The 25206-nt window shown below is 43.2% G+C and overlaps 1 protein-coding gene across 6 annotated transcripts in view; it reads right to left on the bottom strand.

Annotated features, from left to right (window-relative positions):
- POLN (DNA polymerase nu) overlaps positions 1-25206 on the bottom strand; it is a 617268-nt gene that overhangs the window by 294863 nt on the left and 297199 nt on the right. For 5 of the 6 annotated variants that reach the window (XM_063924721.1, XM_063924728.1, XM_063924748.1 and 2 more), the window contains one exon: positions 5861-5938. The exons of the other annotated variant lie outside the window; for it this stretch is intronic. In XM_063924721.1, the coding sequence (XP_063780791.1) occupies positions 5861-5938 (78 nt within the window). The remainder of the gene's footprint in view (positions 1-5860; positions 5939-25206) is intronic. 6 annotated transcript variants of the gene reach the window in all.

Below are 25206 nucleotides of genomic sequence, written 5' to 3'. Positions count from 1 at the left end.
GGGCCCATGCTTCCCGTTTTGCCGGACATACAGGTATCCAAAAAACCCTGGAGTTTATCTCTAGGTCCTATTGGTGGCCAACTCTGAAAAAGGACGTCTTGGAGTTTATTGCATCTTGCCCAAAGTGCGCTCAACATAAGGTATCCCGCCAGTCGCCTGCGGGGCAACTGGTTCCACTATCTGTTCCCCGTCGACCTTGGACCCATTTGTCGATGGATTTTATTACAGATTTACCCATGTGCAACAAGTTCAATACCATCTGGGTGGTAGTTGACCGGTTCACCAAGATGGCACATTTCATTCCTCTCACCGGTCTTCCGTCAGCTTCCAAGTTGGCTCAAGTATTCATACAAGAGATCTTCCGACTCCACGGTCTTCCTGAAGAAATTATCTCAGATCGAGGAGTTCAATTCACAGCCAAATTCTGGCGAAGTTTATGTCAAGTCCTCCAAGTCAAGCTAAAGTTTTCCACGGCTTACCATCCTCAGACCAATGGTCAAACCGAGAGGGTGAATCAGGACTTGGAGGCCTTCCTCCGCATCTATGTGTCCTCCTCTCAAGATGACTGGGTTCAATTACTTCCCTGGGCCGAGTTCTGTCATAACAACCAGTATCATTCTTCATCTGCTTCAACACCATTCTTCACTAACTTTGGATTCCACCCTAAAGTCCCTGAGTTCCAACCGCTTCCAGCAACTTCTGTTCCCGCAGTGGATATCACCTTGCATCAGTTTGCCAATATCTGGAAGAGCGTACGATCAGCTCTGCTCAAGGCATCGTTCAGGTACAAGAAGTTTGCGGATAAGAAGCGTCGAGCAGTTCCTGCTCTCAAGGTGGGTGATCGGGTATGGTTATCCACGAAGAATTTGAGGTTAAGAGTTCCCAGTATGAAGTTTGCACCTCGCTATATCGGTCCTTTCAAGATTGAACAAGTCATCAATCCTGTTGCTTACAGACTTCAGTTGCCTCCCTTCTTAAAAATACCCAGGACATTCCATGTTTCCCTGTTGAAACCGCTGATCTTGAATCGGTTTCATTCCTCACTTCCTCCAACTCCGAAAGTCCAAACTCAACGAGGCGTTGAGTATGAAGTAGCCAAGATCCTGGACTCACGTCACCGTTACGGTCAACTACAATATCTTATTGACTGGAAGGGTTATGGCCCTGAGGAACGTTCATGGACCAATGCTTCTGATGTCCATGCTCCTGCCTTGGTCCGGAGATTCCATTCCAAGTTTCCTCAAAAGCCAAAGAAGTGTCCTGGGGCCACTCCTAAAGGGGGGGGGGGGGGGGTGCTGTCACGATCCGGGTATCTGGACGCCATTTCTTACCCATCAGATGCCTCCTAAGGCTGGCTCAGCGCTCCAGGACCGGATCCCATCTGTTATCCTGATGTTTACATTCCTGTATCCTCTCCTGTCACTCTGAGACGCTGTCACAGTAAACGCCATATTACACCTGGCATGGCGTCTCCCGCGGCCTCCGCCGCCGTCCCTGAGCTTCTGCATGCAGAGTGTCTGAGTGGCGATTACGTCAGCCGCCGCCTCCGCTGTGTCCGCGTGGTTGGATGTGCACCTGTCAGCTTGGCGCCTCCTGTCTCCGGTGGCCGGCGCCGCCATTACTGTTTTCATTACCACATGGATTACAAACCAAACTTTCCTCCAAGTGTCTGCATGGGCGCAGCCATCTTGGATTCTGTCAGCTGATCATTTCCACCAATCTGTTCTCAGTATTGATAATCTGCATAATTGCCTAGCCAATCCCTTCCTTGCTGCAGGTATAAATACACTGTGCCTGAGCAAGGAAGGCGTCAGTGCTTTGGTTGTCAAACCTAGTTCCTGTTTGTCTCTCTCCTGTGATTGTCTTTCAGGTTCCAGCTCCTGTCTCAAGACTTCCACCATAGAGACCCGCACCAGCATTCCACCTGCGGTGTAGCCTGACTCTCCGATCCATTGTGGATTCATCTGTTTCCAGCTACAACATTACCTGCTTCCAGCCCAGCTTCCAGCAGAGTACAGCTTCTCTTAAAGGGCCGGTGTCCTTTCTACAGTTTACCACTCTCCACCGGTATTATTATTTCTCCGCTCTCAAACTCTACATTTCATTCATATTGCCTCGCTCTCAAGCCTCATTTATTATTTAACTGGTTCCAGCCAGTATCCACTCCGTGCCAACATCTGTCTGGTTCCAACCAGAACCCACAGCAGCTATTTTATTTACAGCAGTCCAGCTTTCCCTGGAACATCAGCTGATACGATCCTGGGCTTTCTTCATTTCTACAGTCAGGCCTGGTAAGGACTTTCCAACTCGCAGATAATAAGAACTGTCTCATACTACCAGAGCTCTGTGGCCCCTGCCCCTGTAGTACCCAGGAACTGTATTATTTCTCTGCTGATTTTATGTTTCTTTTACTGCTACTGTGATGCATGGAGTTTGTCATAAATAAACATCATTGACTTTTATTCAAGTTGTCGTGGTCACGCCTTCGGGCGGTTCTTCTTCATGTTACTTACATGTCCAGGGGTCTGATACAACCTCCCAGGTTCCGGTACATCTCAGCCCCTACAACTGAGGCTGCCTCCCGTCAGCTCAGGCCCTCAGTTGTGACACTTGTTTTACTACAAACATGTACAATAACATTTACAAGCAAGTTATTTTTTTTTTGTTTGGTTAATGGCTTTTTGTTTAAAAGCTGAGTCTTTTTATGATTTAAAGCAACAAACAATTATTATCTTCAAAAATCATACCCACATACATGTGTAAGGTCCCCTCCCCCCCTTCCCCCCCCCTCCCCCCCCCTCCCCCCCCCTCCCCCCCTTCCCCCCCCTCACCTTGACAAAGAAACATATGTTCAATAACATCACCACAATAATTGTGATTTTGTGGACATTTTAATTATGCACCACTTTTTTTTTTTATATTACCACATTAAACAATAACATAAGGAATGTTAGTATTAACAAAGAAACATTAATATGTCATGTATGTAAACTTTCAACATAAACAAAAAAACTATTTTGTGGATTCACCAGCGGAAGTAACTCGTCTTGTTGTTCGATGCATCCTGTCAGTAGGCATGGTTGGCTCAATGTTATGTGTGGCTGATGTTAAAATGTGACATCAGAAACCTTTACGCCAAAAATGCGACTAAGTGTAAGTTTTTTCGCAAAAAATGCGGATTTCTAAATCTAATCGCAAAATTTGCAAATTTGACAAGTCCACCTTTTTTTTGTAACATTAAATTAGTGTTGCAGATTTTCCGTTTGGTCTTGCTTTCGCACTTTTGCGATTGGTCGCAGTTTTTGCTAATTTGTACTTTTTACGATCCTTACTGAATTAGCCCCGAAACTCAAATCTACCTATCCTCCCCAGATTTGTCACCATCTGTATTGGGCCGTGTCACTGAATGCCTTTCTGCCATTTCATCTTGGATGACATCTCGCCACCTCAAACTTAACATTTCCTAAACAGAATTATATTTCCACCGGCCAATAGTAGTTTCCAACCTGAAATCTCTATCACTGTTGCTAACTCAGCAATCATCCCTACCCCACAAGCTCGATGCCTAGGTGTCATTCTTGACTCTGAACTGTCCTTTGTTCCCCACATTCAATCTGTCTCAAGATCATGTTACATACATCTAAGAAACATATCCAAAATTAGACCATATCTTACAATAGACACTGCAAAAACTCTGATCCATGCTCTCATTATCTTCCGCGTTGATTATTGTAATAGTCTCCTGACTGGTCTTCCCAAACATAGGCTTTCACCACTACAATCCATTTTGAATGCTAGACGTTCATCATCTGCAGATCCGCTCTGTCAGTCCCTCCATTGGTTACCGGTATTCTACCGTATTAAATATAAAATACTTTTACTTACATACAAGGCTATTAACCAAACTGCACCAACATACATCTCTTCACTCATCTCAAAATATCTCCCTACTCGACCTCTCCGCTCTGCACAAGATCTGCGTCTCTCATCCACACACATTACTTGTTCACACTCAAAATTACAGGACTTTATCCGGCTTCACCCACTCTGTGGAATGGTTTCCGACGCACAATAAGACTCACCTCTAGTCTCCAAACCTTTAAACGTTCCCTGAAAACTCACCTCTTCAGACAAGCCTATCAAATTCCAGACCCACCCACATAACCTTCAATGCTTCCCTATCTAATTACATCCTCTCTGTACGGTCCACATAATCTCACATATCTTGTCTTTCTTTACTCACACTCTCCTGACACTTGGCCAACATTGCGGGGTGATCATATCATACAACCCATTAAGAACCTAGCAATCTGGGGGACCATTATGTAATAGATAGCATCTATCCTTGTGTATCAATGCCTATTTCCCTATAGATTGTAAGCTTGCGATCAGGGCCTTCCTACATCTATGTCTGTCTTGTTTTTACCCAGTTTTGTTCTATAACTGTTGTTCTAATTGTAAAGCGCAACAGAATATTCTGCGCTATATAAGAAACTGTTAATAAATAAAATCAACATGGTTTTGCCATGTAAATGATTACCACTTAAAAAAAAACAACAACAACAAAAAACAGAATTTTACCAAAATCTCTCACTTTCTGATTCTCACACCCTATTACATTTTCCCACAGATCTGTGTTATTGATTGGTTAATTTAAGTCTAATTCTAGATCAACAATACTTGATGCAATGTATAAGATTAGAACAGATATATCAATTTGTTAATTCATAAAGGGGTATTAATTATCTGTCCCGATCATACTGATTTGTTATTGCTGCTTATTGGGCTGCCCAAATGTACTGTATTAATATTCACAATGATAGGAGCTTGTCCCTGCAATGAGTAAGAAGTGGCATGCACAGTTATCAGACCACACATGTGCGAGCAGAGAGTACTGGGAATCAAAATGTGGTTTCTGCACTGACCAGTAAACTGCAGCCACACAGTTTAAAGGAGAACACCTATGAATCTCCACAGGACACTAATGCAAAAAAATAAAACTGTGTGTAGGCCCTGTCCACTTGCAGTATACTGTTCTTAAATCCTTCAATATTCGTGAGTGGTACACCTGGAAACACACCCTCTTGATTAAGAACTTACATTAGGGTTCTCACCCGGAGGCCAAACAAGGTATCTTTAACCCCCGATATCATTTCTTCAATATATAATAAACCGGGATAACTTCATAAAAGATGAACACTTACATATTAATTCTGCAAACGCGTTCACATAAGGGTATCTTTAGATCGCCCCAGGAAACAGCTGTCCAGTACAATGTACGGTCCAAAAGAGATGGGTCCGGCTGCAGTCACGGACAGGGTATAGATGATATGCGCCACTCACTCGATCACTGGTGAAGTTCGTTGCTGAAACTGGTTACACGTAACAGCAGGTCTCTAACATGTTTCGGGGATTCCTATCTCCTTTATCAAAGAGTCTTTGATCTAAAGATACCCTTATGTGAATGCGTGACAGAAATAATATGTAAGTGTTCATCTTTTATGAAGTTATCCTGTTTTATTATATATTGAAGAAATAATATCGGGGGTTAAAGATACTTTACCTTGTTTGGCCTGCGGGTGAGAACCCTAATGTAAGTTCTTAATTAAGAGGGTGTGTTTCCTGGTGTACCACTCACGAATATTGAAGGATTTAAGAACAGTATACTGCAAGTGAACAGCACCTACACACAGTTTTATTTTTTTGCATTAGAGAGTACTGGGGTAGAATACTTCAGATCCCTCCCCTGGAAAACGGTGTAGCCCATAGGATACAATGGCTAACTCCATATGCAAAATCTGGTACATATAACAATTAAGCAGCGGCCATAAAAAAAATAATAACAAAATTCATGACATACCTGCTGCAAGGAAAGTATGACCTTTGGCAGATATAAACATAGATCTTGGATTAATGGTCACAATTTCTTTGGCTTTTCCTGTTATACAAAATGTATAGAAATATTTATTTAGCAGTTAAAGCGTTTCCTCATTATGCTCACCATATTAACATTCTCACCATAGCTATTCAAAAGATTCCCATAAATGACCCACACAACAATAGGTTCATGTATGAAAGGAGATATGTATTGACAATGCTAAATTCCTTGTCGTATAAACAACCCTTTATGAAGCTAAGAACACTGTACGCTGTTTGCTCAAGAAGTACCGTAATGGTACGCTATTGGCGTAGCGATCGCTCAGCCGTAGGCGAGACGCTCAAGCGTCACGTTCGCTCACGGCCCAGTGATCACAGGACACGTTATTGGCTATGTCTAGGGGAAAGATTCGCTGTAGCGTAGCTTACGCTCGAGACCACGAGGAGGTCACCAGCGATGCAGACGCTTACAACGCTATACCTTTATGTTAAAACCTTATACCAATGAAATACACAGAATACCTTAATGTGAATACAGGGTGTAAGTGCAACCTTGTGTAACCTGACTATCTACAAAGCTGCTTGTGCGTCACCGACGCTCAAGTGAACACTTAACACTATAGTAAATACACAGATACTGGTTTAGGTTCCAAGGCCTATTAACTGTATTATATCTAATATACTTGTAAAAGGGGATAACAGTACATATGATACACTACAGTATAACAAAGACTTCCTAACCACAGAACTAAACAATAAATACAAAAAGACAATACTACACTGACCTAAATGCAATACAATACAATGCTATAATACTATGAGATATATAAGAGAAAAGAGGAGAGAGAGATAGAGAGAGAGAGAGAGAGAGAGAGAGAGAGAGATTGGCTCACAGAAAGACAATGATTACATTAAATAAGAGACAACATGGTTGCAGATAAAACTACACATGTGAGAGACAATCGCTGCGCAGTTAGTCAATGCTGAATACAGCATGGGATGGAAGCTAGACTCCATTTTGAGAAACCTCCACTTGATTCCAAAGACCACACCACATGGCTGAAAGGGGGGAGGGGAAGACATCCAGCAGCAGCCATTTTATATTTGCAGGTCCAAACACATGGCACTCTATACTAAACCACAATCACATAGCAGAAAACACAAGACTCCATTTTCTTCCAAAATGTCCAAGCCTCAAAACAATGCATATGTTCTGATTTTACAATTCCAAACCATCTAAAACACCTTTCACAATGTAATCCAACTTCCTAGAACCATCTCATAATTTCACATCCCAAACAACTTCAGTATCTCTATAACCAGAGCATATGAGTTATCACAAGACCAGACCACCAGGTACTCACAAGTATCAGCCTGCCATTGCTACCAGCACATATTCAAAAGTACTGCATGGTGGTATTTATGATTAACAAGATCCCAGCTACCATCACAGATTCCACAGGGCACCAACACAAACACCCAACAATCATCCCAGCCAAGTTACAATATCCTATTTAAACCAGAAAGCAATATGTCTATATTTCCTTCTATAGCCATGTGATTCTATACTTAGCCTTTGGGAAGGAATTCTGTCCTGGGGATGTAGCCGCCATGCTGCTTGATGCTAGCTTAGTTCTGAGTGAGAGAGTCAGCCCTGTGATCTCCAGTGGGTATATCATACCTGCATTCCAGCTGTGGGGGTGTGTCAACCACAAGAAGTGTGTGTCCCTCCCAGCATGTGAGCCAGCTGCATCAGTGGCCTTGGTTATGTAACACAATGGGTGATGACCAACACATTCCTGTCTGACCAGTACCTGGGGGAGGGGTCTTTCTTTCTCCTTTGTATTGAGTCACCATTCTCTTTGTATATGCTAATCAGGTTCAGCCCTGAAAACTTAGTTGATCATCCATTGTTCCCAACAAAGCTGATCTTAACTTTTATACATATAATCATATCTATCCGCTGCAATGTCCCACGACAACACAATAGGTCTCAAACTAAACCACACCTTATTCTGCTTGCTTCAATACCAAACATGATGTGTTTATCTGGTTCGGTTCGAATGATACACATCCATGACATTAATTCATTAGCCAATTCTAAATCTCCATGATGTCTGGTGCTGTTCATTATTATAACCATGTACTGTATGAAACAAGTGCCGAATCCATCTCTGTGCCATGTCCGAGCAAATGCGTGTGTTTCCATATATTGCTGTGCTCGCTGCGCATATTTGCAAGTATAGCGACTTATATGTGTGCAGTTTATATGGTCTCTCTATGTAATATTTTTGACTTTGACAGTCCACCCTTTGGCAGTCACCAATAACTGCCACTTCCTAAAACATTTCAAAAAGAGAAAAATATATGTCAGGGGTTAATACATTTCCATGGTTGGGTAAGGGAGGAGAGAGGAGAAGGTGTGAAGAGGGTATGACCTAGTGAGAAAGTAGAAGCATGTGTGTATGAGTCCATGTTTGGAGGGTCATGTATCATCGTGCCGTACGTGTGGTAAATCAAGCTTCGAGGTATTGCGAAGTATACATTTGAATTCCTTCTTATCCTGTGGTACAGGTCTGTGGATGGGCTGTCAAACTTTACCGAGCTCATTTCGGCTTTCAGTTGTAACAAAATGGGGATGCACATTTTAGTTGATGATACATGAATGGGGGAGGTATGTGGTTGCTGATATCTGTGCCTGTATTCCCTATCGTCTATGTGTGTCGTTACCTGAGGGTTGTAGAGATGAAGATAAAGAACACTTACGAAAAATGCAATAATATTCTATGTCAGGGAAATGTACATCTGTCGTCGAAGTCGTTTTCGGTATCTGTTGAGAGTCGTCTTCTTTGCGCTGTTTTGCTCCTTAAGCATGAGCAAATAGCTTTGTCTAAGCCATCAGATTTACAAAAAATGTTGGGCTAGCGTGAATTTAAAAGTACTAGGGAAACTGGGGATCCATGGCAAAGTTCATCAAGTGTCCATATTTAAAGTTGTCAAATCTTCTTCATCTTTGGTCTTGTCTGTGGTCTTTGTCTGTATACCGTCTCGTCAACTTCCTCGTCCAAGGGGGTCTTTGTATCTTGGAGAAAAGCAGAAAAACAGGTGAAAGAAACGGACCGTATAATCGCATTTTCATCACATTCTGGTTTCTATCATTGGGTCATAAATCAAATCCAGGTTAATTACAGTTTCCTCACTCCTTAAGCTCATCACTTTCGTACTTTGTTTACACCTCATTAAAGCCTGCCCGCATCTAAATATCAATCCAATCGATATAACGACACCCAAAATACACAGTAGAAACTTTCCAACATCCATTATGACTCCTTGAGCCCACTCTCCCAAACCGGAGAACCAATTTCGCGGGTTCAACCATGACACCCAACCAGTCAGCTCATTACCTACAGCAGCAAGGGTGAGATTGTGTTTTCGACGAAATTCCCACTTCAATTGGAGAATATCGTCCATCTTTTGGTCTATGACCTCTACCGGATCCTCGGTGCTATTTGTGATATACGTGCAACACTTTATGCCGTACTGTGTTGCCAATGTAACACAATATCCGCCTGTTACTGCTGTAAGATAATTAAGAACCATTCTATGCTGAACTAGTTCTGTTTTGTAAGCTTGAAGTTCTCTTCCAGTGTATCTAAACGTGTCATCATACATTTCAGTGATATTATCTAACAAATTGGCGAGTGCGGAAATGTATTTATAATTCATCACTCCTCGAGCGGTACGAGTGAAATCTAACGCGACTAGAACCTGAATCCCGGTGGATTCATGGATAAGATCAGAGGCCGGATGCTCTAACCTTTCTGACAGTTGTCTTTTAACTCGGTGCTCGTAATGAGTGTGAGTATAAGGAGCTTGGGCACCACGGTGTATGTCCTTCATTTTGTCATGTGTAACAGTCATCACTTCAGGCAATACTTTTCCAATATAACACAATCCTTCAGAGTTTGGGGCAAGCCACTTGTACGCCTTTCTCCCACATATGAAATATGCATCATCGGGGAGAACATAGGGGACGGAGAAGGACATGACCATGTTACAAACCTTCCAGGTGAAATCTCCTGACCCTAATTCTTCCATCTGCCTAATGCACGTATCGGTTTGTACGATATGTGCACAGTATCCTGGTGATACCTCTCCAACTCTAGTAATCCTATTTCCTAAGGTATATCGATACCGGAAAGATTTTCCTCTACTGACTATGTGGCGTACGAGCTCTGTATCTGTAGGCATTCTATCTGCTCTGTGTGAAAAGGTCATGGTAAGGTTGCTCCATGACACTTCCCAATTTCCCGGTTTTCTGGGATTGGAGATGTTAAAACATAAGAGGGACCTATCCACATGGTATTGGTGGAGCTTCAAACTAGGAGGGCTGGAGATGTTAAACCTCCGGTCCACCGGTCTCCCACCACTTAGCTCAAGTACCTCCCCTAACGTTAAAGGAAATGGTACTAGCCCTGATTTGCTGTGTCCCTGAGGTACTTGAGAGCATACCCAACAATCGGTCTTATTTAACACATTACCCACTAAGGAGTGATAGTCACTCAATGGATGCCGGTCCATATGGATATTAAAACTGGATTGGCATTACTTTGTTACAGAGCCTACAGATACAACTTTCTTTTTGAACTAACATTCCTTCACAGTTGTTTACAAATAACATGGTTGTTAGATCGTGCCCGGTACTCGCCTTTGCTTGGTGATTGGGTTGCTATTGGAAATTTACACCTCCGTCTCAGTCATCAGGACCTTTCTGGATCCTTTCTCGACCTCACTGGTACTCTCACCGAAACAGACTGCTCTGGTCAACATCATGGTTAGCGGGAAAATCCATGTCACAGTCTCTTGGGGCAAGTCCATCTTACAGGAGGAGAAAAGAAGAAATTTGTAAAGGGGGTATAAGAAAATCAGTTTGAGGGGGAGAGAACTCGTTACGATAATAAGTTCTCTCGTTTTGTTGTTCTTTTTGTTCTGCTGTCCTCTCAAAAGGTGCTGTCTCTTCAGTCTTCCGAATGAACCTTCTGGTGATGTAATCTTTCTTCCTAACTAGCGATCTTTCTGTGTGGAGCAAAATCTGGCATTACCATTGGTTAACACTTAGGGGTGGCATACCATCTTTAAATCATGGAAACATGAGTGAGGAGAGAGAGAAAATAAAAAACAAAAGAGATAGAGAACAATTCATGTGCATATATACATTACATAACCCGACAATAACCACCAATAAGAGAAGAGAAACAAAGCATTTTTAAACATTGTCAACATTAAGAAAACATTGTCAGACTATTTGGCTGTCGTATCTACGTGTCTAATGGTTTCCTTGAGCAGTCCCTCCCCACCAGCACTTGCATTATTCCACTGTCTGTATCTGGCCAGAATACATTGTGGTGGATAGGTCATGCTGGGGTTTGGTAGACTTCTGCAAGGACCAAGCGAATATGCAATGTTTGAATTCTTACCAATAATCGTCAGAGATGGGGATAGAGAGAGAAAGAAAAAACATTTTTCACAAATACATTTACAACGTTTAACCTGGTCATTCCTGTGTCTTCAGTGAATGACCTCCCAATTTATTAACCGTTACCTCAGGCTTGCCTCCATTCCTAATAATCACCTTTCCTGACTATATATTATAGGTGTGGCCCAAAATTCTTCCTATATGATCCCTGCTTGTAATTTGGTGTGTCATATTCATGCTCATTTTCATGTCTAGGGGGTCTAACTTTATGTGGGTTATTACAGTTACTGGCATAATGCCCTTCTCTTCTACAATGATAACAAACCCTGGGCTTCCTCCAAGTGTCAGTGAAATGGGGTCTTGGCTGATTTGATGCCTCCTCAAACGTTTGGATGCTCATCACCATCAACCGCTTTCCCTGTACCTACCTGATTCCTTGGATACCATGATTATGTCGTTGTCTAGGGAGTTGATATACCTTCTGTGAATCTTTGATCATACAGTTAGATCTTTCCTAGGATCTGGGTAATCAGACATGATTGATCTCAATTCTGTCCGGGACCAGGGATGGCGCATTGCACTGTCCTTGACGGGAATGGTTCCCTGATCGTCAGTCTTCCCATTGGGGACTGTGATCACCCTGACAGGACTAAACTCAATTACATCACCTTGTTTTGGTCTTACAATATGGGGTACATTTGTTTGTGCGTGATATAAAACATTGTACGTACCTGTGGACACGACCTCACCTGACCCTCCGTTAGGGGGTTTGATTATTGCCTTTACCAATTTGGTCGTGTCCACCTGGATGTCTTGTAGGATGGCTTCTGGAAGAGGTGCCGACATCGTTCTGGGCTCACTTTCTTGTTTGTATTCCTGAGGAAAGTTTAACATGGGGTGCGACTTGCATGGGTTAATAGTTGTACATTCAACAGTATTACAATAATCATTGTTACATTCATTACACTTATTCTTATTATCTATACTACAGTTGCTAAGAGCATTTTTATTGTTCCACTTTTGTGCTTTTCTCTCCGCAATCAACTCCTCTCCTGCAATGTATGGTGGGGGAGGAGCTGTGGCAATCAACTTCCTGACTGCCCCAGATCCTGCCGCCAGAGCCAAACCTCTCTGTATCTCACCTTCCTGGTGCCATAACTGTAAGTAATCATGATGTTGAATTCGTCTCTTTGATGATTTTACGAGACATATCCTCCTCCTTAAATTTTGTAACACCTCTGGACTGAAGCTACCTATTCTTGGGAACTTGTCCCTGTCTTGTACAGTCATTCTCTCCCATTCATCACATAAAGATTCGGTGTGAATTCCATATTTTTCACACATTACATATCGTGCCGACCCAACTGGTCGGTTCACAGAATCAACCTGAACCAGGGTTGATCGCCCCCTACCTGAGCAACTGGCCCCCATAGTCTGCAGGTGTTGCTTAGTCCTCCTTGGATCTCTGTATCAAGGTTTTCAGCAAGCCTTTTCAGACAACCAAATTACTCCACAGTAGGCCGGCGGTGGCGGTTTACCGAGTACCCCACTCACTCGCCCACCTCGACCAATACGACCTGATCACACCGACGTGGTGCTGGCGTACTCGATACAGGGCCCCTATGGAACCTTCAGTTTACTGGAACATATGAGGGTTACCCGCAGGACACTTACTCTTTCCAGTAAAGGTGGGGTTGTTAGATAGTTCCTGAGTGACCAGCGAACTTCCCTTCCAAAAATAAAAAATTACACAAATCACGTCAGAATGTACAAATAGCGTTTGTGACCACTTTACTCTAATGGTATTAGGTCAGATTACTAACTACTGCACACAATTACGTGCGGTCCAATCGTTCAGTACACGAGCACTACTTGTCATGTACTGAAAGACCAATGGAATCGATGTTTCCGGCCGCGATTCCTTCAGCAAGAGCTTATGGCCTATATGGGTTCTGCACCAACACCCCAGGCGTTGTGCCACTGGACTTTTATAGCGGACCTTTTACCTTACGACCTCCTGGTCTTGTTCCTTATGACCTCCTGGTCTTGTTCCTTATGACCTCCTGGTCTTGTTCCTTATGACCTCCTGGTCTTGTTACCTTATGGTCCGCTATACTCTAATGCTCAAATATTATTTAACCAGGGATGCCTCCCTGGCCACCGTATATGTCACTTACACGTATGTCCCTTGACGAGTACCCGGCTTTCTTTTTGGTTCCACCTTAAAGTTATATAAACTTTTGTATACAAAACACACTCACTCAACACATGTACACTTTGTTTCTATATCTATTTCTGCGCAGAAATTGTCTTCAGGCCAAGAGTGTTACCAATTAGGAGCAGGATCTGTTAAACTAAATTTCAGATTTTCCAAAAATAGATTTGCGTTATTTACCGCTTCGCGTTATCTATCGCTTTTGCGCTAATTATCGCTTTGCGCTAATTCAACTTTTCGTGACTTGGGCTACATGGGCGTAACCAGACGCTACGTTGCGTAATGTACGCTGCGTGCGTCCTGCCTTTCGGATTGCGTACGCTAGTCTTTGTTAGTGACACGTGTACGCAATGCAAAGGATCCACCGTAACACAATATATATTTTATCAATGTAGATGATCCCTGATCATCTACCGCAATCCACACTGACTGCCTTATCTCCTAGACAAATCGTGTGTTCTATACTTTAACTATTACCTCTACTATTAAATAACAGCAAATCTCTTTTTAGCACTTTCTATCAACTATAAAATTTGGCAAACAGGAATGTGAGATGTGAAACTTACACAGATGAAAATGCAATTCTAAATTTAATCTAATAACATACATTGATGTAAGCACACGCATATGAAATTACATATAAGTACCAATCACTATTACTTATGATTGACTATGATATAGATTAAATAAATGCATAAAAAAAAAAAACCTCATTAAATGATGATTTCTTTTTGACAGTGGATGGCTGATTGTTTCCTGAGTCAACTGAAAACCAGCCGCTCAGAAAAAAAAAAAAATTTTTTTTTTTTGACCTTCCCAAAATGGCCGCTGCTCCTCCCCCTTCCACCTCCATGAGGGTCACACAAAATGGTGGACAGACCATGCGGCCTCTTGTCACAAAGAAAGTCATCATTCAAAACTCCTAAAGTTATTCTAGGCCTGAGTGTGTAGTTGGCACCAAATTGAAATAAAAACCAGATTTTCAAAGACAATAGCGTACTGTTCTTACCTCCGGTTACCGGGTTCCTTCAGCACTCTTTATCTAAGCGAAGCAGACGCTTATCCCGTCAGCACTGTGAGACAACCTCCCACCCTTTGCTGGAGGGATAATGTCTGCTGATCTACCTAGTGCAGATATGAGAAGTATAGGACGAGCCCGCAATTGACAATGCTAAATTCCTTGTCGTATAAACAACCCTTTATGAAGCTAAGAACACTGTACGCTGTTTGCTCAAGAAGTACCGTAATGGTACGCTATTGGCGTAGCGATCGCTCAGCCGTAGGCGAGACGCTCAAGCGTCACGTTCGCTCACGGCCCAGTGATCACAGGACACGTTATTGGCTATGTCTAGGGGAAAGATTCGCTGTAGCGTAGCTTACGCTCGAGACCACGAGGAGGTCACCAGCGATGCAGACGCTTACAACGCTATACCTTTATGTTAAAACCTTATACCAATGAAATACACAGAATACCTTAATGTGAATACAGGGTGTAAGTGCAACCTTGTGTAACCTGACTATCTACAAAGCTGCTTGTGCGTCACCGACGCTCAAGTGAACACTTAACACTATAGTAAATACACAGATACTGGTTTAGGTTCCAAGGCCTATTAACTGTATTATATCTAATATACTTGTAAAAGGGGATAACAGTACATATGATACACTACAGTATAACAAAGACTTCCTAACCACAGAACTAAACAATAAATACAAAAAGACAATACTACACTGACCTAAATGCAATACAATACAATGCTATAATACTATGAGATATATAAGAGAAAAGAGGAGAGAGAGATAGAGAGAGAGAGAGAGAGAGAGAGAGAGAGATTGGCTCACAGAAAGACAATGATTACATTAAATAAGAGACAACATGGTTGCAGATAAAACTACACATGTGAGAGACAATCGCTGCGCAGTTAGTCAATGCTGAATACAGCATGGGATGGAAGCTAGACTCCATTTTGAGAAACCTCCACTTGATTCCAAAGACCACACCACATGGCTGAAAGGGGGGAGGGGAAGACATCCAGCAGCAGCCATTTTATATTTGCAGGTCCAAACACATGGCACTCTATACTAAACCACAATCACATAGCAGAAAACACAAGACTCCATTTTCTTCCAAAATGTCCAAGCCTCAAAACAATGCATATGTTCTGATTTTACAATTCCAAACCATCTAAAACACCTTTCACAATGTAATCCAACTTCCTAGAACCATCTCATAATTTCACATCCCAAATAACTTCAGTATCTCTATAACCAGAGCATATGAGTTATCACAAGACCAGACCACCAGGTACTCACAAGTATCAGCCTGCCATTGCTACCAGCACATATTCAAAAGTACTGCATGGTGGTATTTATGATTAACAAGATCCCAGCTACCATCACAGATTCCACAGGGCACCAACACAAACACCCAACAATCATCCCAGCCAAGTTACAATATCCTATTTAAACCAGAAAGCAATATGTCTATATTTCCTTCTATAGCCATGTGATTCTATACTTAGCCTTTGGGAAGGAATTCTGTCCTGGGGATGTAGCCGCCATGCTGCTTGATGCTAGCTTAGTTCTGAGTGAGAGAGTCAGCCCTGTGATCTCCAGTGGGTATATCATACCTGCATTCCAGCTGTGGGGGTGTGTCAACCACAAGAAGTGTGTGTCCCTCCCAGCATGTGAGCCAGCTGCATCAGTGGCCTTGGTTATGTAACACAATGGGTGATGACCAACACATTCCTGTCTGACCAGTACCTGGGGGAGGGGTCTTTCTTTCTCCTTTGTATTGAGTCACCATTCTCTTTGTATATGCTAATCAGGTTCAGCCCTGAAAACTTAGTTGATCATCCATTGTTCCCAACAAAGCTGATCTTAACTTTTATACATATAATCATATCTATCCGCTGCAATGTCCCACGACAACACAATAGGTCTCAAACTAAACCACACCTTATTCTGCTTGCTTCAATACCAAACATGATGTGTTTATCTGGTTCGGTTCGAATGATACACATCCATGACATTAATTCATTAGCCAATTCTAAATCTCCATGATGTCTGGTGCTGTTCATTATTATAACCATGTACTGTATGAAACAAGTGCCGAATCCATCTCTGTGCCATGTCCGAGCAAATGCGTGTGTTTCCATATATTGCTGTGCTCGCTGCGCATATTTGCAAGTATAGCGACTTATATGTGTGCAGTTTATATGGTCTCTCTATGTAATATTTTTGACTTTGACAGTATGAATACTTGTGTACAGAAGAAAAGGCGCTGTAACAAAACCTGAATGGATGCTATACGTTACATCAATTTTCCCTTTGTACTGGCGAGACCCACTATGTCCCCTTTGTATTGTGATAATGCACATCTCGCTCTTGCAGTCCCATAATACAGCAATAATAGTCCAATAAGTAATAAAGATGAACGTGATATATTTAAGGAAATATTGGTGACCGCTATCACTGATGCTACACCTCTATATTCCAGGAAAGCCTCACACATATGTATTGCAGTGTAGAGAGATGCATATTATATGAATTACACGCATAAAGAAATATTCACACATTCCCTTGGTCAGATAACTATCCAAATATTATAAAACTTTATTTGCTATACCATACAAAGGGCCTAATTCAGCATTGATCACAAAAGCAAAATCAATCTTCTTCAAATGGTCAAAACTATGGGCCTAATTCAGACCTGATCATAGCAGCAAATTTGTTAGCAGTTGGGCAAAAGCATGTGCACTGCAGGGGGGGTAGATATAACATGTGCAGAGAGATTAAGGGAGATATCTACCGGGGCTAATTGTCCCGCCGGGGACTATCTAATTAGCCCTGATAAGCCGGCTAATAGCCTGTAAAAAAAAAACGGCGAAACATCGGAAAAAAGTCTGAAAAACTGCCGAAAACTGATGTTTTTTGGACCCGATGTTTTAACGGGGATAATTGGATATCCCCCTTAGATTTTGGTGGGGTGTGTTCAAACTGAAATCTAAATTGCAGTGTAAAAATAAAGCAGCCAGTATTTACCCTGCACAGAAACAAAATACCCCACCTAAATCTAACTCTCTCTGCACATGTTATACCTGCCTCCCCTGCAGTGAACATGGTTTTGCCCATCTGCTAACAAATTTGCTGCTGCGATCAGGTCTGAATTAGGCCCTATGTTCAGTGCAGGTGGGGCAGATGTAACATGTGCAGAGAGAGTTAGATTTGGGTGTGGTGTGTTCAAACTGGAATCTAAATTGCAGTGTAAAAATAAAGCAGCCAGTATTTACCCTGCACAGAAATAATAACCTACTCAAATCTAACTCTCTCTGCACATGTTATATCTGCCCCCCCTGCAGTGCACATGGTTTTGCCGTTTTGCCCATTAGAGAAAGATTTTCTTTTGCGATCCATGCTGAATTAGGCCCAGAGTACTAAACTTGTTTCAATGAAAACTTTGCATGCAGCCCAGACAGCTGGAAAACAAATCATTGTTTTATGCTTATTCATGGTTAATAAAAATAATGTAATAAAAACATTGAAAGCTACTAATTACATGAAATCCCAGAGCTTGTTTTTGTATTTAACTCAGGAATCAAAATGATTATGTAAAAATGTTGGGTTCCTTGTCACGTTGGTATATTGTGGAAGACTGCAGGCTTGGACTGGCCCACGGGGGTACAGGGAAAACCACCGGTGGGCCCCACTGCCTGGGGGCCCACCTCCTGCTCTAAGGATCAGGTTCCAGACTGTGCACTTGAATTATACATTATACATATGTTACCTTATACTGGACAATGGTGTATTTTCTAGAGATGAGCGCCGGAAATTTTTCGGGTTTTGTGTTTTGGTTTTGGGTTCGGTTCCGCGGCCGTGTTTTGGGTTCGACCGCGTTTTGGCAAAACCTAACCGAATTTTTTTTGTCGGATTCGGGTGTGTTTTGGATTCGGGTGTTTTTTTTAAAAAACACTAAAAAACAGCTTAAATCATAGAATTTGGGGGTCATTTTGATCCCAAAGTATTATTAACCTCAAAAACCATAATTTACACTCATTTTCAGTCTATTCTGAATACCTCACACCTCACAATATTATTTTTAGTCCTAAAATTTGCACCTAGGTCGCTGGATGACTAAGCTGGGCGACCCTAGTGGCCGACACAAACACCGGGCCCATCTAGGAGTGGCACTGCAGTGTCACGCAGGATGGCCCTTCCAAAAAACCCTCCCCAAACAGCACATGACGCAAAGAAAAAAAGAGGCGCAATGAGGTAGCTGTGTGAGTAAGATAAGCGACCCTAGTGGCCGACACAAACACCGGGCCCATCTAGGAGTGGCACTGCAGTGTCACGCAGGATGGCCCTTCCAAAAAACCCTCCCCAAACAGCACATGACGCAAAGAAAAAAAGAGGCGCAATGAGGTAGCTGTGTGAGTAAGATAAGCGACCCTAGTGGCCGACACAAACACCTGGCCCATCTAGGAGTGGCACTGCAGTGTCACGCAGGATGGCCCTTCCAAAAAACCCTCCCCAAACAGCACATGACGCAAAGAAAAATTAAAGAAAAAAGAGGTGCAAGATGGAATTGTCCTTGGGCCCTCCCACCCACCCTTATGTTGTATAAACAGGACATGCACACTTTAACCAACCCATCATTTCAGTGACAGGGTCTGCCACACGACTGTGACTGATATGACGGGTTGGTTTGGACTCCCACCAAAAAAGAAGCAATTAATCTCTCCTTGCACAAACTGGCACTACAGAGGCAAGATGTCCACCTCATCATCATCCTCCGATATATCACCGTGTACATCCCCCTCCTCACAGATTATCAATTCGTCCCCACTAGAATCCACCATCTCAGCTCCCTGTGTACTTTGTGGAGGCAATTGCTGCTGGTCAATGTCTCCGCGGAGGAATTGATTATAATTCATTTTAATGAACATCATCTTCTCCACATTTTCTGGATGTAACCTCGTACGCCGATTGCTGACAAGGTGAGCGGCGGCACTAAACACTCTTTCGGAGTACACACTTGTGGGAGGGCAACTTAGGTAGAATAAAGCCAGTTTGTGCAAGGGCCTCCAAATTGCCTCTTTTTCCTGCCAGTATAAGTACGGACTGTGTGACGTGCCTACTTGGATGCGGTCACTCATATAATCCTCCACCATTCTTTCAATGGTGAGAGAATCATATGCAGTGACAGTAGACGACATGTCCGTAATCGTTGTCAGGTCCTTCAGTCCGGACCAGATGTCAGCATCAGCAGTCGCTCCAGACTGCCCTGCATCACCGCCAGCGGGTGGGCTCGGAATTCTGAGCCTTTTCCTCGCACCCCCAGTTGCGGGAGAATGTGAAGGAGGAGATGTTGTTGACAGGTCGCGTTCCGCTTGACTTGGCAATTTTGTCACCAGCAGGTCTTTCAACCCCAGCAGACTTGTGTCTGCCGGAAAGAGAGATCCAAGGTAGGCTTTAAATCTAGGATCGAGCACGGTGGCCAAAATGTAGTGCTCTGATTTCAACAGATTGACCACCCATGAATCCTTGTTAAGCGAATTAAGGGCTCCATCCACAAGTCCCACATGCCTAGCGGAATCGCTCCGTGTTAGCTCCTCCTTCAATGTCTCCAGCTTCTTCTGCAAAAGCCTGATGAGGGGAATGACCTGACTCAGGCTGGCAGTGTCTGAACTGACTTCACGTGTGGCAAGTTCAAAGGGCATCAGAACCTTGCACAACGTTGAAATCATTCTCCACTGCGCTTGAGACAGGTGCATTCCACCTCCTATATCGTGCTCAATTGTATAGGCTTGAATGGCCTTTTGCTGCTCCTCCAACCTCTGAAGCATATAGAGGGTTGAATTCCACCTCGTTACCACTTCTTGCTTCAGATAATGGCAGGGCAGGTTCAGTAGTTTTTGGTGGTGCTCCAGTCTTCTGTACGTGGTGCCTGTACGCCGAAAGTGTCCCGCAATTCTTCTGGCCACCGACAGCATCTCTTGCACGCCCCTGTCGTTTTTTTTAAAATTCTGCACCACCAAATTCAAGGTATGTGCAAAACATGGGACGTGCTGGAATTTGCCCATATTTAATGCACACACAATATTGCTGGCGTTGTCCGATGCCACAAATCCACAGGAGAGTCCAATTGGGGTAAGCCATTCCGCGATGATCTTCCTCAGTTGCCGTAAGAGGTTTTCAGCTGTGTGCGTATTCTGGAAAGCGGTGATACAAAGCGTAGCCTGCCTAGGAAAGAGTTGGCGTTTGCGAGATGCTGCTACTGGTGCCGCCGCTGCTGTTCTTGCGGCGGGAGTCCATACATCTACCCAGTGGGCTGTCACAGTCATATAGTCCTGACCCTGCCCTGCTCCACTTGTCCACATGTCCGTGGTTAAGTGGACATTGGGTACAACTGCATTTTTTAGGACACTGGTGAGTCTTTTTCTGACGTCCGTGTACATTCTCGGTATCGCCTGCCTAGAGAAGTGGAACCTAGATGGTATTTGGTAACGGGGGCACACTGCCTCAATAAATTGTCTAGTTCCCTGTGAACTAACGGCAGATACCAGACGCACGTCTAACACCAACATAGTTGTCAAGGCCTCAGTTATCCGCTTTGCAGCAGGATGACTGCTGTGATATTTCATCTTCCTCGCAAAGGACTGTTGGACAGTCAATTGCTTACTGGAAGTAGTACAAGTGGGCTTACGACTTCCCCTCTGGGATGACCATCGACTCCCAGCAGCAACAACAGCAGCGCCAGCAGCAGTAGGCGTTACACGCAAGGATGCATCGGAGGAATCCCAGGCAGGAGAGGACTCGTCAGAATTGCCAGTGACATGGCCTGCAGGACTATTGGCATTCCTGGGGAAGGAGGAAATTGACACTGAGGGAGTTGGTGGGGTGGTTTGCGTGAGCTTGGTTACAAGAGGAAGGTATTTACTGGTCAGTGGACTGCTTCCGCTGTCACCCAAAGTTTTTGAACTTGTCACTGACTTATTATGAATGCGCTGCAGGTGACGTATAAGGGAGGATGTTCCGAGGTGGTTAACGTCCTTACCCCTACTTATTACAGCTTGACAAAGGCAACACACGGCTTGACACCTGTTGTCCGCATTTCTGTTGAAATACTTCCACACCGAAGAGCTGATTTTTTTGGTATTTTCACCAGGCATGTCAGTGGCCATATTCCTCCCACGGACAACAGGTGTCTCCCCGGGTGCCTGACTTAAACAAACCACCTCACCATCAGAATCCTCCTGGTCAATTTCCTCCCCAGCGCCAGCAACACCCATATCCTCCTCATCCTGGTGTACTTCAACACTGACATCTTCAATCTGACTATCAGGAACTGGACTGCGGGTGCTCCTTCCAGCACTTGCAGGGGGCGTGCAAATGGTGGAAGGCGCATGCTCTTCACGTCCAGTGTTGGGAAGGTCAGGCATCGCAACCGACACAATTGGACTCTCCTTGTGGATTTGGGATTTCGAAGAACGCACAGTTCTTTGCGGTGCTACTGCTTTTGCCAGCTTGAGTCTTTTCATTTTTCTAGCGAGAGGCTGAGTGCTTCCATCCTCATGTGAAGCTGAACCACTAGCCATGAACATAGGCCAGGGCCTCAGCCATTCCTTGCCACTCCGTGTGGTAAATGGCATATTGGCAAGTTTACGCTTCTCCTCCGACAATTTTATTTTAGGTTTTGGAGTCCTTTTTTTACTGATATTTGGTGTTTTGGATTTGACATGCTCTGTACTATGACATTGGGCATCGGCCTTGGCAGACGACGTTGCTGGCATTTCATCGTCTCGGCCATGACTAGTGGCAGCAGCTTCAGCACGAGGTGGAAGTGGATCTTGATCTTTCCCTAATTTTGGAACCTCAACATTTTTGTTCTCCATATTTTAATAGGCACAACTAAAAGGCACCTCAGGTAAACAATGGAGATGGATGGATACTAGTATACAATTATGGATGGACTGCCGAGTGCCGACACAGAGGTAGCTACAGCCGTGGACTACCGTACTGTGTCTGCTGCTAATATAGACTGGATGATAATGAGATGTAGTATGTATAAAGAAGAAAGAAAAAAAAACCACGGGTAGGTGGTATACAATTATGGATGGACTGCCGAGTGCCGACACAGAGGTAGCTACAGCCGTGGACTACCGTACTGTGTCTGCTGCTAATATAGTCTGGATGATAATGAGATGTAGTATGTATAAAGAAGAAAGAAAAAAAAAACACGGGTAGGTGGTATACAATTATGGATGGACTGCTGAGTGCCGACACAGAGGTAGCTACAGCCGTGGACTACCGTACTGTGTCTGCTGCTAATATAGACTGGATGATAATGAGATGTAGTATGTATAAAGAAGAAAGAAAAAAAAACCACGGGTAGGTGGTATACAATTATGGATGGACTGCCGAGTGCCGACACAGAGGTAGCTACAGCCGTGGACTACCGTACTGTGTCTGCTGCTAATATAGACTTGATGATAATGAGATGTAGTATGTATAAAGAAGAAAGAAAAAAAAAACCACGGGTAGGTGGTATACAATTATGGATGGACTGCCGAGTGCCGACACAGAGGTAGCTACAGCCGTGGACTAACGTACTGTGTCTGCTGCTAATATAGACTGGATGATAATGAGATGTAGTATGTATAAAGAAGAAAGAAAAAAAAACACGGGTAGGTGGTATACAATTATGGATGGACTGCCGAGTGCCGACACAGAGGTAGCTACAGCCGTGGACTACCGTACTGTGTCTGCTGCTAATATAGACTGGATGATAATGAGATGTAGTATGTATAAAGAAGAAAGAAAAAAAAAACCACGGGTAGGTGGTATACAATTATGGATGGACTGCCGAGTGCCGACACAGAGGTAGCTACAGCCGTGGACTACCGTACTGTGTCTGCTGCTAATATAGACTGGATGATAATGAGATGTAGTATGTATAAAGAAGAAAGAAAAAAAAAACCACGGGTAGGTGGTATACAATTATGGATGGACTGCCGAGTGCCGACACAGAGGTAGCTACAGCCGTGGACTAACGTACTGTGTCTGCTGCTAATATAGACTGGATGATAATGAGATGTAGTATGTATAAAGAAGAAATAAAAAAAAACACGCGTAGGTGGTATACAATTATGGATGGACTGCCGAGTGCCGACACAGAGGTAGCTACAGCCGTGGACTACCGTACTGTGTCTGCTGCTAATATAGACTGGATGATAATGAGATGTAGTATGTATAAAGAAGAAAGAAAAAAAAACCACGGGTAGGTGATATACAATTATGGATGGACTGCCGAGTGCCGACACAGAGGTAGCTACAGCCGTGGACTACCGTACTGTGTCTGCTGCTAATATAGACTGGATGATAATGAGATGTAGTATGTATAAAGAAGAAAGAAAAAAAAAACCACGGGTAGGTGGTATACAATTATGGATGGACTGCCGAGTGCCGACACAGAGGTAGCTACAGCCGTGGACTAACGTACTGTGTCTGCTGCTAATATAGACTGGATGATTGATAATGAGATGAAATCAATATATATGTATGTATATATAATATCACTAGTACTGCAGCCGGACAGGTAGATAATATATTTATTAGGTAATGATGACTGATGACGGACCTGCTGGACACTGTCAGCTCAGCAGCACCGCAGACTGCTACAGTAAGCTACTATACTATAGTAGTATGTACAAAGAAGAAAGAAAAAAAAAAAACCACGGGTAGGTGGTATACAATTATGGATGGACTGCCGAGTGCCGACACAGAGGTAGCTACAGCCGTGGACTAACGTACTGTGTCTGCTGCTAATATAGAGTCTAGACTGGATGATAAATTATTGATAATGAGATGAAATCAATATAATATCACTAGTACTGCAGCCGGACAGGTACTATATATATTTATTATGTAATGACTGATGACGGACCTGCTGGACACTGTCAGGTCAGCACAGCACTGCAGACTGCTAGTCTGCTACAGTAAGCTACTATAGTAGTATGTAATAGTATAAAGAAGAATGAAAAAAAAAAACCACGGGTAGGTGGTATACAATATTATATATATATATATTATATACAATTATATATATATATATATATATATATATATATATTAAACTGGTGGTGATTGATTATTAAACTGGTGGTCAGGTCACGTTGCAACTTGCAACTAGTACTCCGAGGCCTAAGCAGACAATCACAAAATATAATATTATACTGGTGGTCAGTGTGGTCACAACAATGGCAGTGTGGCACTGACTCTGGCAGCAAAAGTGTGCACTGTACGTTATATTATGTAGTATGTACTCCTGAGTCCTGCTCTCAGACTCTAACTGCTCCCCACTGTCAGTGTCTCCCCCACAAGTCAGATAATACACTTACAGTCACACTATCTAATCTATAAAATAATATCACTTCAGCAAGTAGTATAGTAGTATACAGGAGTATAGTAGTACTCCTCCTAATAATGCTCCCCAAAAATACTGTGTCTCTCTCTTCTCTAAACGGAGAGGACGCCAGCCACGTCCTCTCCCTATGACTCTCAATGCACGTGTGAAAATGGCGGCGACGCGCGGCTCCTTATATAGAATCCGAGTCTCGCGATAGAATCCGAGCCTCGC

The sequence above is a fragment of the Pseudophryne corroboree genome, chromosome 1, assembly GCF_028390025.1.
Source record: "Pseudophryne corroboree isolate aPseCor3 chromosome 1, aPseCor3.hap2, whole genome shotgun sequence".
In the NCBI taxonomy this organism is placed as follows: domain Eukaryota; kingdom Metazoa; phylum Chordata; class Amphibia; order Anura; family Myobatrachidae; genus Pseudophryne; species Pseudophryne corroboree.
Note: the sequence above shows the minus strand (reverse complement) of the source record. Positions and strands in the feature narration are given on the sequence as shown.